This window comes from Haemaphysalis longicornis, unplaced genomic scaffold (assembly GCF_048455015.1).
Source record: "Haemaphysalis longicornis isolate Haplotype H1 unplaced genomic scaffold, Haemaphysalis longicornis Haplotype H1 scaffold_1, whole genome shotgun sequence".
Classification (NCBI taxonomy): Eukaryota; Metazoa; Arthropoda; class Arachnida; order Ixodida; family Ixodidae; genus Haemaphysalis; species Haemaphysalis longicornis.
Genome location: NW_027526203.1, coordinates 396,123,605 through 396,140,964, shown reverse-complemented (window position 1 = coordinate 396,140,964; position 17,360 = coordinate 396,123,605). Strand labels below are relative to the sequence as shown.

General features: G+C 46.2%; 1 protein-coding gene across 3 annotated transcripts in view; it reads right to left on the bottom strand.

Moving 5' to 3' along the window:
- Positions 1–431: 431 nt before the first annotated feature.
- The window catches only part of LOC144155332 (uncharacterized protein C18orf63-like), a 34,661-nt gene continuing 17,732 nt past the window's right edge, over positions 432–17,360 (bottom strand). For 2 of the 3 annotated variants that reach the window (XM_077686689.1, XM_077686690.1), the window contains 7 exons: positions 16,004–16,107; positions 11,755–11,851; positions 8,682–8,945; positions 5,654–7,741; positions 5,361–5,447; positions 1,132–1,219; positions 432–570 (listed from right to left, as the gene is read on the bottom strand). In XM_077686689.1, the coding sequence (XP_077542815.1) occupies positions 1,145–1,219; positions 5,361–5,447; positions 5,654–7,741; positions 8,682–8,945; positions 11,755–11,851; positions 16,004–16,107 (2,715 nt within the window). In that variant the 3' untranslated portion in view covers positions 432–570; positions 1,132–1,144. The remainder of the gene's footprint in view (positions 571–1,131; positions 1,220–5,360; positions 5,448–5,653; positions 7,742–8,681; positions 8,946–11,754; positions 11,852–16,003; positions 16,108–17,360) is intronic. The other variant, XM_077686691.1, reaches the window with a different exon arrangement.

Here is a 17,360-nt window from a genome sequence, read left to right as displayed (position 1 = left end):
AGATAGCACAGAGATACTGCAACAGTAACACACACTGCTGACTAGATAAGAAACACTGATATACAGCACAGAGGTACTGCAACAGTAACACACACTGCTGACTAGATGAGAAACACAGATATACTACGACAGCAATTTTCCTGCTCTGACGAAAAAAGAAACGCACAGACAGTGCGACAGTGACATACTAGATATCACCTGCACTGATAGAAAAAGAACCCAAAAGATGCGGTGGCAGTGACTTGCCTGCGCTGACTAGAAAAGAAATGCAGAGGTACTGCGAAAGCAATATGTCCTTGCGCTGATGAAAAACGAATTCAAACAGTGTTGTGGCAGTGAAATTGCCACACTGACCAGAAAAGAAACAATGCTGCAACAGCGAAGGAACCCAAGAGATGTGGTAGGGGTGATGTTCATGTGCAGCCGCTGTAGGTGCTGTTAGTTCTTTGCAGCGGGCTGGGTCACCTTGAAGAGGATATCGGCCCTTCCGTTCTTGATGCTGCAGGGGATCCTCTTGTCACACAACCAGACAAGCAGCACAGCTGTGTCCACGGTCTGGAGCTCGTCAAACTGGGGTCAAAAATCTTGGCATTATTATACTTGCCTGGTGGTTGGGGGCTGGGTACATGTCGAATAATGCAGTGGCAGTGGAATTGGGCGCCTAAACCCTGGGCCATCATGCAGAGCCAACCTCGTGCTGCACAGGGTACTCTCATCTGTGATTAAAAGGTGCATTCTTGCAATTGAAAATACTAAACCGATTGCCCTTATTTCATCATTTTCAACAGCTTGATTTATTGAGCCACTCGAGTGACTAGAGCTGGTGCGGCCCAGGGATAATGTGTGAAAAACTGCTTCAGTATTCTTGTTAAGCTGGCAACATACATTTGCAGGATGGTAGGAGAATGACTATGGTTCCTCCTCCTAACGTTGTAGCAGTAGCATGCCAGCTAACCCCTGTGGTTATAATTTGTGACAGCACATTAAATTTTCAGAGATGGTTTGAATGAATCCGTAGCCTTGCACTATGATGGTGTCTTATTTCCCTGGTGTAGCTTTGGCGTGTCAAACATTAACTATTAATTTTTTGAGTCATGCTTGCACGAGCCCAATATAAACAAGTTAATTTACATGTAGTACTTGACTAGTGACTTGACTTGAACTTCTTGACTTGACTTGAGTCGACTGGAACTTCTGGACTGTGGCAAAAATATTGGTTCTGCAAGTGCAACAATACATCACATAATTATATTCGTACCCTGGGACATATCAAAATTTTTCAACACCATACAACCACTAGGAGAAATGCACTTAACCAAAAAAAGAAGTGAGCGGTTCCTTTCTTCGCGAGCAACATCCTTGGCCAGACAGTGAATGGGCATCACTAGGGTGTTCTTGTCTGTTTTAAACAGACAAGGATGTGAAAGTGACAGGAGGGGCACTAGTTTCTATCTATTTTACTCGGGTAATCTATGCACTTTCAAACACTACAGCAGACGTACCTATAGGAACTAAGGTTTGGGGCTAAAAATTCACCCTTTCTTTTGATGCAGAAAGGTTCAGTCAATTTCCAAGCTGTCACCTGGAAACTTGTGTCATCGTTACACTGAAATTAATCAAATGATCAGCCTGGGAAGTGACTGAAGCTTACTGCAGTAAAGGGAGGGGCTCGCTTTTATAAGTGGTTAGGTGGATTTCTTTCCCCAAACCTTAGATGCTTTGCGCGCCTGTTTTGGTGTTTGAAAGTAGACAATTAGTATAAAATGGCCATGAAGTAGCACCTTTCCTGTCAATTTCGCGCACTTGTTTGTGCTGTACAATAGCAACAAGACACTAGACCCGCAAGATGGTAGCTACTCTTCTCATGACCAAAGTATAATGTACATGAATGCAGTCACACACATCAAACCTGCATGCAAAACACGGATTCAGCATATGCGAACCGCGACAAGACTGATTTGAACCAACCATAAAGCTGTGCATCACGGCTGGGAAATCGTGTACAGTTAAACCTGGATCTAACAAACCTCTATACAATGAATTCCTGGATTAATGGTTTTCCAATCCCCCTTTGCCATCCCCATCGAAGCCTATGTGTGTGCGACCTCTACGTAACGAAAGGTTGAGGCAGTTAACCTTGATGCAACGAAGTCGGGAAGCCGTTCAGTCATTGTTTTTTGCACTTTTAGTTAAAAATCGGCGGAAGAAATTAATTAATTTAGCGAATACTAGTACTAATGTAAGGTACTAGAATTTCGTATGTTAGGAATTCATCATGACGACGACAACGAACGGAGCGGCTCGCGCCGTACTGTGGCTAATGTAGCATCCACTTTTGGTTTCGCTCGTGTAGCGTGACACCAAACCAGATAGCAAGAGTAACTACACTTTTTTTTTTTTTTTTTGCCCACACCACAAACTACAGCTCGTTCCCACGTGTGAGTGCGGTTTCGTTTCGAGTCTTAAGTTTCGAGGTGCGAGGCCATCCTGTCAGCGTGTAGTTGCGAGTCTCCGCTGATGTCTGTGGTATCGATTTGTCGGTAATGAATTCTTTTGCCAGAAAACGAAAAAGTGTCTTTTCAAGACATGCGCACAATTTTAAATGCCATCTCCACCGGCGAGAACGACAATGTCGCCGCCTGGTACAGTATCCCTGCTAGCACCCTCTTAACAATTTTAAGTGCGGTAAGAGCACCAAGGTTGCAAAAAGGCACCCTTTCAGCATAAGTTTAGTTTTTGAGGCATGTTAAGGCGCCAAAAAGTGTCGAAAGGCAAAAGCGATACTTAATTTACGTTTGTTGATATACGGGGATAAGGGACCTTGCTTTTTTGGAGTGCCGTGTAGGGCCTGAGCTTGTGCGAAAGCAGCAGGCGCAACTGACTCAGTATTTTGCTGTGAAATAAATCCATGAAGGGTGAGTTCACCTTCACTGATGTCTAGCATTTTGGCTTCCTTTCTGCTTCATTCCCGTGATCCTCAACTCAAAACCTGCATATAACGAAAAATTCCAAACTTTTGTCAATTTTGTTACATCCAGGTTTAACTGTACTATGATCAGCACAAAGGTCAAAAGCTGCCAGCACGCACAGGTCGCGACCTTTGCTCTTGCAGATAAGCACATGTCCACAGTGCCACTTTAAACGGCTCCTTTCAGTGTTTTGCTTTATTTTCTCCGTACAGAGAAGCTGTGTACCTCCAGCCCCTGGAGGGGTGTACCTCTGAGCTGGGAAATGTGCTCGAACAGAACGTGTCCGTGTGCAGTTTCTTCCATGGCACACAGAAACCCAGTATGGAGAAAGGGTGAGGAACAAGAAAGGGCAGAGAGAAAGAGTGGTGCCGGCACTCGCCACTGAGTGACAGCTGTGGAAAGGGGAGAGGGCACACCGCAGCAGCATTCAAAACGCGGGAGAGGGTGGAGAGAATAAGGTGTGAAAAGGGGGCACAGTCGCTCTCGCCACCAATCACATGGACACCACCGCCTGACGAGATGCAGCAGTTTCGTGCACCACGGTCAATCATGCTTTATTTTGTAAGTGTGTGCAACCCAATGAAGCCAAAACAGCTTCGCTGGGTAATCCCCCACCATATTAATGGTTTGGCCTACCAGATTTTTACGCCAGGGCTTTTCTCAGGAAGATGGGAGCAATATTTGAACGGTGGGAGACAGCAAAAGAGATTTGGACAGGAAATCATCCGGATCCACATATACTATCAGCTGCAAATTTGGCATGGTAAAATTTAAACATAATGCCAATATTTGTTACTCTGCTTGTCTGCTAAAACGTAGTGGCATAATCAGAACGGGGACAGCATATATAGGAATGTGTGACACTTAGTGCTCATGTGTGGAGAGATAATCTGAGGGGAAAACAGTGGGGAAACCCCAGCATGGCATGTCACCCCAAGGTAGCCTAGGGTGACATAATGGATGTCGCAATGCATATACGCGACGCTTAAAATCTCAGCTGTGATCTGCTGCAGTGGCTAAGTGGACGGAACATTGTGGTACTAAGCCTAAGGACGCAGGTTTGATCCTGGCCGTGGTGGCTGCTTTTCTGATGGAGGAGAAAAATAAAAACACCTGAGTGTCGGGATTTTGGCGCATGTTAAATATATCCAGGTGGCCTAAATTAATCCACAGCTTTCCACTACGGCATGCCTCGCAGCCCAAGTATAACTTGGGTGCATTCTACTTTTTTTTTTTTTTCAGTCTCAATGCGCACCCACATTTTCACTGGTGATCTTTTTTGTCATTGGCACCCGGAAGTGCGACTTTTGGCAGTTTTCCCCTAGAAGGGTTGTTTGATGCAACATGTGGCAGGAACTGTCTTGAGATAGTTCGGCACAGCTGGCACAGCACTCTCTCAGTGCTGTCTGCTAGGCTGCATTCGCAACAGTTAAGCGGACCAGGAAGCAAGTCCACGTTTCGTGATCATGTTGCAATGAACTCAAACGTGGTGATGACAAGCGCACAAATATCAGGCGTACTTGTGATGTGCACATGTAGGTAATTGGCTGACGGTCAACTTATTTTCCGCAGTCATGGCTGTAAGTCTGGTCACTTCCTCATGACAAAATAGGGGGTTCATTCAGCAAACCAAAGCAAGCTCTCGCAGTTGTCTTGTTCTTGTATTGTTCATGAGTATTCGTTTGAGGTTAGAATTTTCTTTTATGATGCTTGTAACCTATTGCTATACAATTAAAAACATAGTGCTTTGATGCCTAAAATATATTTGGGGAGCTAGAAAGGGAATATAGGGAATAGGCTTGCGTGTTTTCATAATGGTCATGTGTCACTGATCACGAAATGAAAAAAGGGGGGGAATTTTCTTTTGGACAATGCCCCGCATGACTGGGGTTCTTCGGTGAGCCATCCAGACTCCACTGTTCACAGGCTACCGCTTCTTTCCTCCCTCCACCCATTCCATATCGGGGGCTGGATCTGCAATGAACGCAGCAGCACGTCTAGCCAGAACAAAGCCTATCACTCAGACAAACAGTGCCATCCAATGACCAACCACCCAACCTCCCTCTGGATCCATGCTTTCTAGCATGGATTCATATCAACTTGCCCAGCTTTGCATACTCTCTCTCATCTCTCTTTCTCTCTCTTTCATAGCTAGGTTCACCTGCACGTCTCTTACAAGAAATAATTCCCATTTAATTAAGGGATTACAGATTGACCACTACCAACAGGAGGAAAATATTTTCAGGTTTGCACCATGTTAAAAGTGAAGATGAACAGGTTTTGACACTCTGTAACCGATTTATATGACTACATGCCAAGAAAAGACCAGTCAGTTTTTCGAATTCTCTCTGTAAAATAGAAGCACTAACGAGGGGAGTAAAAGTGGCTTACCTTCCTCTCCTTGACCGGGCAATCAACTTCTGAAACCGTCCAATGCCCATGAGTTCTTTCCTGTTGGCCAGTCGTAGTCATGCGTCCCTGTTGGATAAATTTTATAGCTATCCTATAGAATGGCTGTCAGGTTTCAAGCTTTTGTGCTGCACATACGCACACTGATCGCATGCAATTGACAAGGCTTTTGGGAAAATCTGTAAATCAGGGTGCACACAGGTGACTCAATTGTGAAATCAGGTCATTGCTCCTGTCTGCTTGTAGAACAAAAAAATTGTAGAAAGCGCACGAACCTCTTGCACTGTGCCACGCATTGGAGAGAAAACGGTTCTTATTCTTGTCTTCGTGGCCTGTGGCTCCACGCCCTTTTGATTGGCGTTGGAAGCATGTGATGAGCTTGCCATTTCCGTCTGGGCGCTGTGTGCATGTATGCCGTTGGAGGTGGAAGTTATTGCGGTGCTCTGTAATGAAGCTTTGCGGCCGAGAGTGATCTTGGGTACGCTGCTCATCACAGCTGGCACTGAGCCACTTTGCTTCATCCCAGTAGTTGGGTGCTGCCTCTGTGCTTGTCGATCGTTCTGAGGCCAATGAGTTGTTCTAGGGTCTTGCACGTGTTGATGCACCATACGAGCTGAGTTGAACGCTGCCGCAATGTTGGGCACAGCTCCATGCGTATTCAACACATCCATGGGCTGCTCGCATGCCTGCTGGCCAGGACGAGTGACGGTGGCGCTATGAGGCCTAAACATCGTCTTTCCGACACTACGCCTTCGTGAGACGTCGTCGTACTGCCATGCAGCTGTGGAAGCTGTGCTTCTTTGTGGTGCTTGAGACTCGTTCATAGACGCGAGCATTTGTTGCTGGGCCATCATGGCTGCATATGTAGGTTGGCCACGCTCAGGGCGTCTACGTGGTGGGTTATTTGAAGGGGGCTCAATACGGCGCAGCTGCCACTTATCTGATTTAGGGCGTGCCTCTTCTTTCAGTGTGGTTCGTCTGCTGCCTTTGTTTTTGTTGACAGATGCTGCCACAGAAGGATGATGACCCATGGAGCGCCCATGTGGCAGTTCTTTCGGGGAGGGTTCAATGGAGTTCAGCCATTTTAATACCTTAGAATGTGGGGCTTCTTCTTTTTTCAGTGGGGATGGCAGGCTGTTTTCAGCCTCTGAGTCAGATTCAAATGCGACACTGTTCAACATCCGCCATTTCGCTGCCCTGGCAGATGCACTTTCACTTAATCTTGAACTCTGCCGAGTCAGCCAGCTGTCCTTAGACTCAGAGCTGGATGTGAATGCTGGTTGATCATGCATGGAGAGTCCACGTGGCAGTTCTCTTGGTGGGGGCTTATCAGGGATCAGCCGTCCTGCTGGTGTGGTTTTCTTCTCTGCCAGCTGGCTGTGTCCAGGCTTAGAGCTGGATGCAACTGCTGGTTGATCATGCATGGAGCGTCCACGTGGCAGTTCTCTTGGCGGGGGCTTATCAGGGATCAGCCGTCCTGCTGGTGTGGTTTTCTTCTCTGCCAGCTGGCTGTGTCCAGGCTTAGAAGAGCTGGATGCAACTGCTGGTTGATCATGCATGGAGCGTCCACGTGGCAGTTCTCTTGGCGGGGGCTTATCAGGGATCAGCCGTCCTGCTGGTGTGGTTTTCTTCTCTGCCAGCTGGCTGTGTCCAGGCTTAGAGCTGGATGCGACTGCTGGTTGATCATGCATGGAGCGTCCACGTGGCAGTTCTCTTGGCGGGGGATTATTGGGGGTCAGCCGTTCTGCTGGTGTGGTTTTCTTCTCTGCCAGCCAGGTTGGCCAGCTGTGTGGGGGCTTAGAGCCAGGTACTACTGCTGATGGGTTATGCATGGAGCGTCCCTGTGGCTGTTGTTTTTCTGGCGGCCCATCAGGGATCAACCCTTCTGCTGGTGCGGTTTTCTTCTCTCCCAGCTGGGTTGGCCAGCCGTGCTTGGGCTTGGAGCCACAAGCAGCTCCTGGTTGATAACGCTCCGATTGTCCCTGTTGCAGTTCTTTTGCAGGTGTATTAGGGAGCAGCCATTCTGATAGCTTAGGAGCTGTGGTTTGCATTTCTCCCAGCTGGATTGGCCAGCTGTGGGGGGGCTTAGAACTCGGTGCAACTAGCGGTCCTAGGTTTCTGCCTGCAGCTACGCGGGAGACGTCAAAACGGCCTTGGCTTGGCTGGAACAAAGGCACTGTTGTTGAAGCCGGAACCAAGGGCTTGCTCAGTGGAATGCTTCTGCCTGCCTGCTGGCTTCCCACATTTGTTTTCACGTCGCCCATGAAATTCGCCATCGGCCTTGTCTCAAAAGACACTGAGGTCCTGGCGGGAACTCTCCCACAGCTTGGTCTTGGCGTGCAGCTGACTGCATCCATTCCAGCCTACAAAAGGTAAATGCACAGTAGCACTTGCGTCAGAGCAGCTTCTATGCTCACGCTGGGGAAGCAACACAACTGATTAAACGAACAGGTAAGACAGGGAAGACATTACGGTGCCGATCATCTGGAATATGTTGCATTATAAATGAAATGAAAAATTTTTGTCATGCAGGTGTACTTGTCTCAACTCACTCATGAAAGCCGAGCAAAAATAATATAAAGTAATGTGCATGCTATGAGCCGTATATACGAAGTGGCAGTAAAAACATGTACTAAGCAACAAAAAAATAATAATAAAGAGTGTGTGGCCGTGAATGACGCTTTCTGTCTTCTATGACAACCACATTAATCATACTGGATATGAAGTGGTTACAGCTGGCGCGGAAAAGACTGGTTTGTAAAACACAGTGTTTTTGGGCGTCCTCACGAGGTGGTAAAAGTGGAGTATGAACTGCCGAAAGTTTAGAGCCTTTATTTTTGTTTCTCTGCCCCCCTCAACCCCAAAGAAAAGATTTCTTCGATACAATGCTGTCAGGAAAGGGTTTACTATACCTGTCAATTACTTGATTAATATTATTAGCATCTTAGGCCATTTTGTCTGTCTTTACAAAGATTGTAAAATGCCAACTTGGTCACAAATGAAGAGAATTTTAACTGAAATGGCAGCCATTTCATTGCAACATTAGAAGGGAGATTTTACAAAGCTTCAAAAAAAGAAAAAGATGATTGCTGGCCAGGCAAATGCTTAATTGGACTAGATTGGGGCGATGTACTCTAATTAGAGGTGTGTGAGTAGAGTCTTCGACATAGCGTCGCGCACCCACAAAGCATGTCGAACAGAGTTGGCTTTTAAAGAAACCGAAGCTGTGTCCTTGTCAGTATGCTGTACGTTTGAAAATTCCGTTCAGGCAGCACATGCGTTATGTAAGTATACCGTGCCCACCTCAGCATCCTTGGCCGTCCAGTGCAGCGCAGGGGTTGGGTAGGCAGGTCCCCGCGCGGTCGTGTTGAGAAGCTTGGCCATCTTCAGCTTGACGCACTCCATAAACCTGTCTACTATGGGGCGTGGATCGATGTTCGGCACAGGTTGCGGCAGCTTGGGCCGCACGCACAGGATCGGGTAGATGTAGAAGCGGCTGTCCGTTTGGAAGCACACCTTCACATAGGTCATGGTGCTCTCCGAGTCCTCCGGAATGCGGTAGCCGTACTGCAACAGTGCGTTTTCATCGAGACACACTGCGACATCCTCATGCTTACACGGGTTCCTGTTGCTGCCTGCGACTTTCAGTTGCCTTACAGGTACGGCACTTTCACCATAACACAGAAAATTCATTAAATATGGTGACAGGCTGCGCCCCACATCGAAACCGACTTGAACTCACCCTAACTTCTGAAAACTGTGAATTTATATATGAAAGCATGTTTACGATTGAAAAAAAAAAATTATAAGACATAAAAAAAAAAGTGGTTAAAACTGCTGAGGTGCAAACCCAGGCCTGCCGGTACCAGCCTGACGGCGCTACGTACACAGGAAGTGCCCGGCTTGTATCTATCTCATAAAGGAACATCTCACAGTGACCTGCAGTTGTTACTCATTTGTGCTCAGTCCTATACTCTGTGACAACTTAAGAACGGCACCAGAAGTTGCCGCTGTGCCTTATCACCGCAGCCGGATGTTTCTCCGCGCGGCGCAAGTAGGGCGTTACTGGGAATATTTTGAACATGGCGTGAGCCGTTCCCGTGATTTTTTGGACTTAATATGCTTATAAATGACTCCAGTGACGACAAACAAACTGCGTGAGACAAGGCAGACGATATCACGCATTCAAAGCAAACCCCTTTCAAAACGCGCGCGCACTGATGTCACGGGTCCAGCGCTTTGGCGGAGTGATACACTACATGAGGTGGTGCCGTTCTTGAGCTGTAACCGAGTATATCGCAGGAGCTACAGGCAATAAAGCAGGAGCTACAGAATATAATTGTGACTAAAATGCATAGCACTTTTTGCTGAGCACAGTTATTTATATGCCCAATTACCAACAACCAGTACTAACTGTAGTGTAGTGCACATTCATTTGTTGCGCCTTTGTTCCGCACTTTTTATTCAGCACCCCATTCACCCCTGCGGCTTGCTTTTGAACTCTAACAATGCTGGTTGTTGTTAGGTAAACTATTTGAACCATTGATGTTATTATTCATATACAGTCTAGTCCACTTATAATCCACTTATAGTCCACTCTAGTCCACGCATCCAGTAACATCCGGCGTCCCACAAGGGTCTGTTCTCGCCCCCCTCCTGTTTCTCATATGCTCAATGACCTTCCATGGCATATTTCAAGCCATATTCGTCTGTACGCTGATGTCTGCGTCATGTACCGGCCCGTCACCCACACATCTGATCAGCTAGCCCTACAACAGGACCTTCTTCATATTCAAGAATGTAGCGATGTGTGTCTCATGGCACTCAATCCTTCCAAATGTAAAGTTATATCGTTTACCCGTTGGCATAATCCTTTAACCTTTCCGTGGAGCATTTCAAATGTTACAATAAACCTAGTACCTTCATTCAAATACCTCGGTGTTATTCTGTCGCATGATCTTTCATGGAAGGCTTACGTAACCAACATTATTGCCTCAGCCAATAAAACGCTTGGTTTTCTCAAACGTCATCTGCGCCATGCTCCACCACATGTCAAGCAACTCGCATACAAGAGCCTTGTTCTTCCCATACTTCAATACACATGCGCCATCTGGAACCCACACCAAATATATACCATAAACACGCTTGAATCTGTTCAGAACCGCGCTACCAGGTTCATTCATTCCGCATACTCCTACAATATCAGCATTTCATTTTTAAAATCACAAACGGTATTGGAGCCTCTTTCTTTTCATCGTTGCATCGCCTCCCTTTCTCCTTTTCATAGATTCTTTTATTCTTCACTCAACTGCGCACCTTACATCACCCCACCGGCGTACATAGCTCATCGTAATTGCACTTCAAGTTTCAGGTCACCGCACCCGGGCCACCACCTTCTCTGCCTCCTTTTTCCCTCACGCTGCTAAAGACTGAAACGGCCTTCCCCATCATATCGCCGCCATCACCAGCCCTTCTTCATTTAGTGCCGAAGAACAGCTCATCTGTCCTGTTAAATTTTTGTGGCTACAAATTACTGTATCCTGTGTTCACACCAACCCTTATGCAATACCCCCATTTGGGGGTCTTTAAGGAAAAGAAAATGAAATGAAATGAAATATCCAAGTTCCAAGGAAATCCCATCGTTATAACCAATAATTGTTATAAGTGGGTAGCAAAAAAAAAAAAAAACGAAAAAGAGCTCAAAACATTTTATTTGCGTGCAAGCGAGGTTGTACTACTACTTATTTACTGAAGAGAAGCCATAGAAGCTCTTCAATTTACAGTCCCGGACTCGCCACGGACTCCCCGAGAAGCAGTCCGGCATTCGATTTTCCCAAGTAATCTTGTGGCTTTGGAGAATCCTCGGACTACCCGCATACTATCCGCAGTGAGTCTAAGACTAAATCAAAGAGTCCCATAGTCGGTCAGCTTTGTTTGTCGCACGAGAAGTTAGTGCACATCTCTTTCAAGAGCATGTATAGGTGCTTCACCTAGCTGAGCCAAAGGTCATTTGGCGGAAACGAAGTCCCCGAGGGACTGTATCGTGCGCTGGGCCTCCTGCGAAGACACTACCCGAGTAGGCTTTGTAACCGCGTCGTCAGAGTCGTCACTGTCCCCGCTGTCCGCAGCGCGTACCCACGCAACGATCGCCTCTTCAGTGAGGCACTCAGACGTTTCCAAAACATCGGCCCTGACGTCGCTTTTGCGGAAGAACGAAGGCAGTTTGAAGAGGCCGAAATAGTTTTGCATCACTAAGTGCAACTCGTTCAGGGAAAAGGTGCATCGGCTTACCCCAGTAGCATCATTGCCCTTTGCCAAGGGTGACAGTCTTTTACAGAAATTTTACACACAACTCCATCAGTGAAAGGATCCTTACGGTGTTTTTCCAGTATATCTTCAGATCCAAGAAGCTCGAGTATTCCCAGCCAGGAAGTGGTGCGAAGGAGACCGCTACGGCTCTCGCTGTCTTCATACTGTTACAAGGGAAATGAAGACAGACACGGAAACTTTTCAGAGCAGTTGCTGGGAAATATTTCTCACTCTCAATTCCACAGTACGTGTGCATGAGCTCATTAAAAGTGAACCTGGGTACCTGCCCGGCTGCAATTAAAAAAAAAAATGCTTGTTTCATAGTCACAAAGACTACTACACTGTGAAAGTGAATTCGAAATCACGTGCTGTGAACAGAGAGCATGCACATGAATATGTGTCGTTTCTGCTCAGAGAAAAGAGATGGGGTTGCAAAACTGTTCGAATGCAACAATAGTAAGCATGCCTGGTTAGCACCTTGTCTAAGATTTTCATGATGCAATACGTTTGCTTGTTGCCGGTCAAAGCGTCAGCCTGTTGTGCATTGTTCTTGCGAGATGTCAGGCTTTGTGAATGCTATAAATAGATTAATTTTCACAAGCATTTAGCATACTTCACGGATCACATAAAATAGATCTTAGAAAATTTCTGTAGAATATGAAATCTTTCGAAGCATATGAGTATTGGTTGGCTCTTCTCTCTCCAGAATTCATCAAGGAAAAAAAAAATGCTTTTGGAACTTTCAAAGAAACTTTATAAGACATTTTTTTTCTGGGTGCTCTCTAATTGCGAAATTTAGTACCTGTGAAACATTCTGAAACGTCAGATTGGTTAGATAAGTCAAATATTAGGCTCACAAATAAAACGACTAGTGCAGTACTACTGCTTATTCTTAATTAAGCAATACTTGGAGGGCAGGGAAAACGAGAGGGAAAGTGAGTGCTGTTACATTGGTGAAGGTGTCTCTGTATTGAGCTCCGTCACCTCCGTCATGTAGTGGTAGTGTACGTGGAGGACGAGCGGCGAGCTGCCTCCCGGTTGACGACAAAGAGCCGTAGCAAAAGTTAACCGGTTTACTGCATGGCGAGAAATGAACATCAACGATACAGGAAGAGCAGCCCGCTGGCATGCTTGCATGACTCGAGCGGAGTAACACCTCGCCCTGATGCTGACAACTTTCTGACTCCACATCGGCAAAGGGTGAGAATTAATACCCAAGACTGCTAGCGGTAAACAGGCCTCCATCGTGTTGCGCGGCCCAAAAAAAGAACAAATGCACAAAACGCATCTTCCCTAGATGCACTGTTTAAATGTCCCTAGAATCAGCAGCGAGGTCCCCAGAAGTTGGCGCATTCTCCGTGAAGAGAAGTTGGGGAAACGATGAGTCATATGCATGCCACGGCCGCCACTGGCATGGGTCACCGACCTCGAATGCACACGTGCTGGACAAGCTTTGGTGTGTTGTAACTCGTGTGAGGAGGACAGGCTTTACCGAAACATACAAAAACTTCACTGCACTGCACCAAACTTGTATTACACGCACACCGGGTAGTGGCATGCTGAATTGCAACAGTGCAGAGGTGGTGAATTCTCCTGCTATGCATAAGAATGTGGGCTTGGCTCTCTGGGCATCAACTATTTTCAAATGTGAGCAGAATGTAAACACGCTCATGTATCAGTACTTCAGTGCCATTACACCAGTTATGGTAGCCTTTGTTAATCTAGAGCGCTTCATTGATCCATTGATCATTACTTAAGGGCCATGCAGACATATTTTGTCTTTTATTTTGTTTTATTTCATAGTTTGTTTTGTTTTGTTTGTTTTGTTTCGTAGTTTGTTTTATTCGAAAGATTTAGTGCCCCCAGTGCTTGCCCAGCACTGCTTTACTCACTGAGAAATTATTCAATTTAAGTTAAAATATTGATTCTCCTGCCAAATCGTGTTTCGTCATGTCTGCAATCACGTAACAAGGACAGGTCTTCAAGCGGATGCTAGTGCACTGTTTAGACTGCAGTGGACTTCGGAACCTTGTTTACCGTCAGTCCTTCTATATGGCACCACCATACTGCACCAGACCTTTGCCTGCCTTTGCTTTTTTTTTTTACTGTATTTGCACCTGGCTTGCTTCTGTTACTATATAGGTAGTAACTGTTTCGTGACACATGGAGTATGGTCGACAAACGGGGTCACGTAAGACAACGTCGCTTGCGCCAATCGGCCAGTGTTGTGTGAGACAAGCCCAGAGCGCCGGAATGCTGTGCAGCTATAACAAGCATACTGTGTGCAGCACTGGTACTTCTATGTTTACGTGTACTTTCATAATTTCCATTGTTTACCCTGCCATTCTTACTGCTATAAAATGAATATGCATTACATTTAAGCAAAAACAGCTCGTTCTGCAAGCTTATAAGCCCTGCCGAACTTGTATTTGCTTTTGCTGGCCTCAGCCAATTGCACGGCTGTGCATATGACGTCACATGTTTTAGTGCAGGAAATTAGCTAGGGAGTCGCATGGCCATTCCCTTTTTTCCTAATTATGTATATAGCTTATTTGAGCGAAGTTTACGTTAGAAGTGGTGTCAGTATGATTCTAATAAGGCAATCTTTCGAATGAATTAAACTTGTTTTGTCTGCATGGCCCCTTTAAAGCTTGAGAGAACAAGCAGTTCTCTGGTGCACAAAGCCTGTAATTTGATTGCCTCCTTTTTCTGTTATTTGGAAAAGAGGGGCCTTTCTTCTGAGGCTTCTCACACGCGATGAGAGGGTTGTGACATTTGTTCACAATGGGACAGCTGAAGGGAAAACCACACGGCGCCTTTTGCATGCTAGCTTGTCCTTTTCATGTGCCATTTCCATCTTGCCCACCAACTGTGCAACATATAAGGAGCTTTTCTTCAAATTAAAACTGATTTAAAATAAATGCATTTGTGGAATGCTTATTTATCACTAAATCAATAGTAATTTTGCCCACACGGGCAATATGGGCGAGTGGTAGGGCCACGTGCTCGCTGTTTTTTCTTCTTGTATTTGGAGCAGCTAGGTATGTACAAACATTCAGGGTCACTTCCTCGTTCTAAGGTACTGGTATGAATATGGAGTGTGATGACGAGCATTTATAAACACGCAAGTGCATGTGTGTGCACACATGCGCACAGTCATCGACGGCTGAAGTTTTTTTGATCATCAACGAGAATTTCGTATGTGTGTCTTTTGAGCCTAGTGCTTTTATGTGGTTGTAAAGCTTCCTGAGTATGCTTTTGTCCTTTTTATTTCTGTTATCCACTGGTGGCTTTTTTGTTTGATTCTTGCTCGAATCATTTTCTTAACTTCCTATTATTTCACCCAGTGGTTGTCCCATTTTCCCCGTGTGTTTTAATTTGCAAAAGCACACCATCAAAGGTTATCCCATTGTAGCTCCTCTTAGATAATTTAAAAAGGATCATGCCATGCCACACACTCCATAATTTAATGCTTCCTTCAGAAGTGTAATTTCCAATATGCGGATGATACCTGTCCTTGTATAGCCATTTTGATCTGTGTCTACCCATTTCTGAAATCCCACATGTACACCCCAACGAGTCAGTAGCTGTAGCTGCAGTCATGCTAATTGGTAAGTCTATGCCAATCACTGCAATCACAGCACGACAAAAGTGGTTGAGTGGTGGTGCAGTTGAGACAGGCCCAGCAATGTTGCTACCCGTGCATGCTTCCCACGCTTCAGCGCATTGCTAATGCAAGAAATATCCTGCAACTTGAGCTTTGCAGGACTCAAGAAAAAATGAGCTTGGGAAAGTTAAGCAGTTGACGATGTCGCTTAGACAAAATTTTAAGGCCACCATTAAAGTTCATTTAATGGCTTTATATTTAAGACAACAAGGACTCACAGGAACATGTGGCAAGGATAGTATACAGAGATCATGCATGGCTTGATTGCAGGTACCTCATTTATATTGCCCTGTACCAGCAGGAGACTAAAATAACAGTATACGGTCCTGGACTGTTCATTGCAGCAGTGTGTTCAGGACATACATGCAAGACACACACACAAGCACAGTCTGAAGTGTATGTTGTTTTAACACCTTGGAGGACAGTGTAGTAGACGAATACACAAGAAAGGGAAGAAAACAGGACATCTGGCTTCTTTCTTTTCGCTTAGCGTGTTGTCCCTCAAGATTTTAAACCGATACCGACTTGCCCAAATGTCGATTCTTGAGTGTGTATATTGAATCACATGGTGTGTGTTGCCGATTAAAGTTATTTTGGGCTGTTCTGGAAGGGCACACAGAGGTGTGTGTAACTCCATGTGCCGTCATACCTCGGTAGCACGTAGCAAATCACGGGCCGTATTGCGACCTCGCCAGCACGCAGCCGGTAATGCAGCACAGGGCCCACCGTAGACACTCCCAGCAGGTAGGACAGCTGTAAGGACACAACCACCCCAGCAATGAGCACCCAGAATGTTTCGTCATATTTGTGAGCAGTGCAAAACACAAAAGACACACCAGCGTGACCACTTTTATGAAGCAACCGTAACATGGTATTGAAAAAAGAAAAGAAACACAAGAGCAGTGTGCTGCAGTACCCATTTTCTCTCAATCGGCGACAATTAGTACTCCTGTGAATCTCATCATTTTCCAATAGAACACGAAAGGTTAATCGTTACAAACACAGCTCGTATACAGTCAAACCCAAATATAACGAACTCGGATAGAGCAAAGTGTCTTTATAACGAACACTCAAATTCCTTCTGCCATTATGCATGTAAAATGTATTTTTATAACGAACTAAACATGTCGAACTCTGAGCGTGCGCGATTGGCCACCAAATGCCCGCCAATGTGCTTTTGCACCGGCTGCACCTAGCCTATACGGGCCGGGCCGCTGCCCTGCCCGCCCACGCTTCCGTAACGAAACGCAGCAGTTGGAGCAATCTACGCCTTGTGCCGGCCTGGCTTTACAGCTCTCCTATTCGGTAGCTGCCTGCCACGAGATAAAGTATGTGCAAGCAGCTCCGGACCTATTGCGCTTTAGGAAAGAGAAAAAAAAGAACAGCCAGAACTGCAGTGCCACTCTCACGGCTCCTGAAACTCTGACAATCTGGCCATACCTTAGTTGCCCACGTTTCTGTGCACTTGCATTGCAGCGCTTCATAGCAAGATGATGACGAAACAGCAGCATGCCCTGCCAAATGATTGATTGTAGGGTTTAACGCGCCGACGCAACGCAGGCGATGAGGCGCGCCGTAGTGGAGGGCTCCGGATTAATTTTGACCACCTGGGGATCTTTAGCGTGCGCCGAAATCTCGTACACACGGGTGTTTTTGCTTTTCGCCTCCATCAGAAAAGCAGCCGCCGCGGCCGGGAATCGAACCCGCGACCTCGTGCTCAGCGCCCTGCCAAATGCAGGGAAGTGGACTATAGTTCGTCGATATGATGTCGCAGGTCAAGAATGCGACTCTCATTGATGGTGTAGTAGTGCCACTTTATTTTACATTGGGTTCAGCATAGGGGAGTGGCGGAGGCCCAAAAAGCTCCCGTGACATCCAGGGCTCTGTCCATGACGGTTTATTGCGTTGCGAGGTCAGAGCTCCCCAGAGCCTGCTCCCAGTGAGAGGGGGAGGGGAAAGGGGGAAGAGATTGCGCGGACACTCACAGAGGAAGTGGAAGAGTGTGT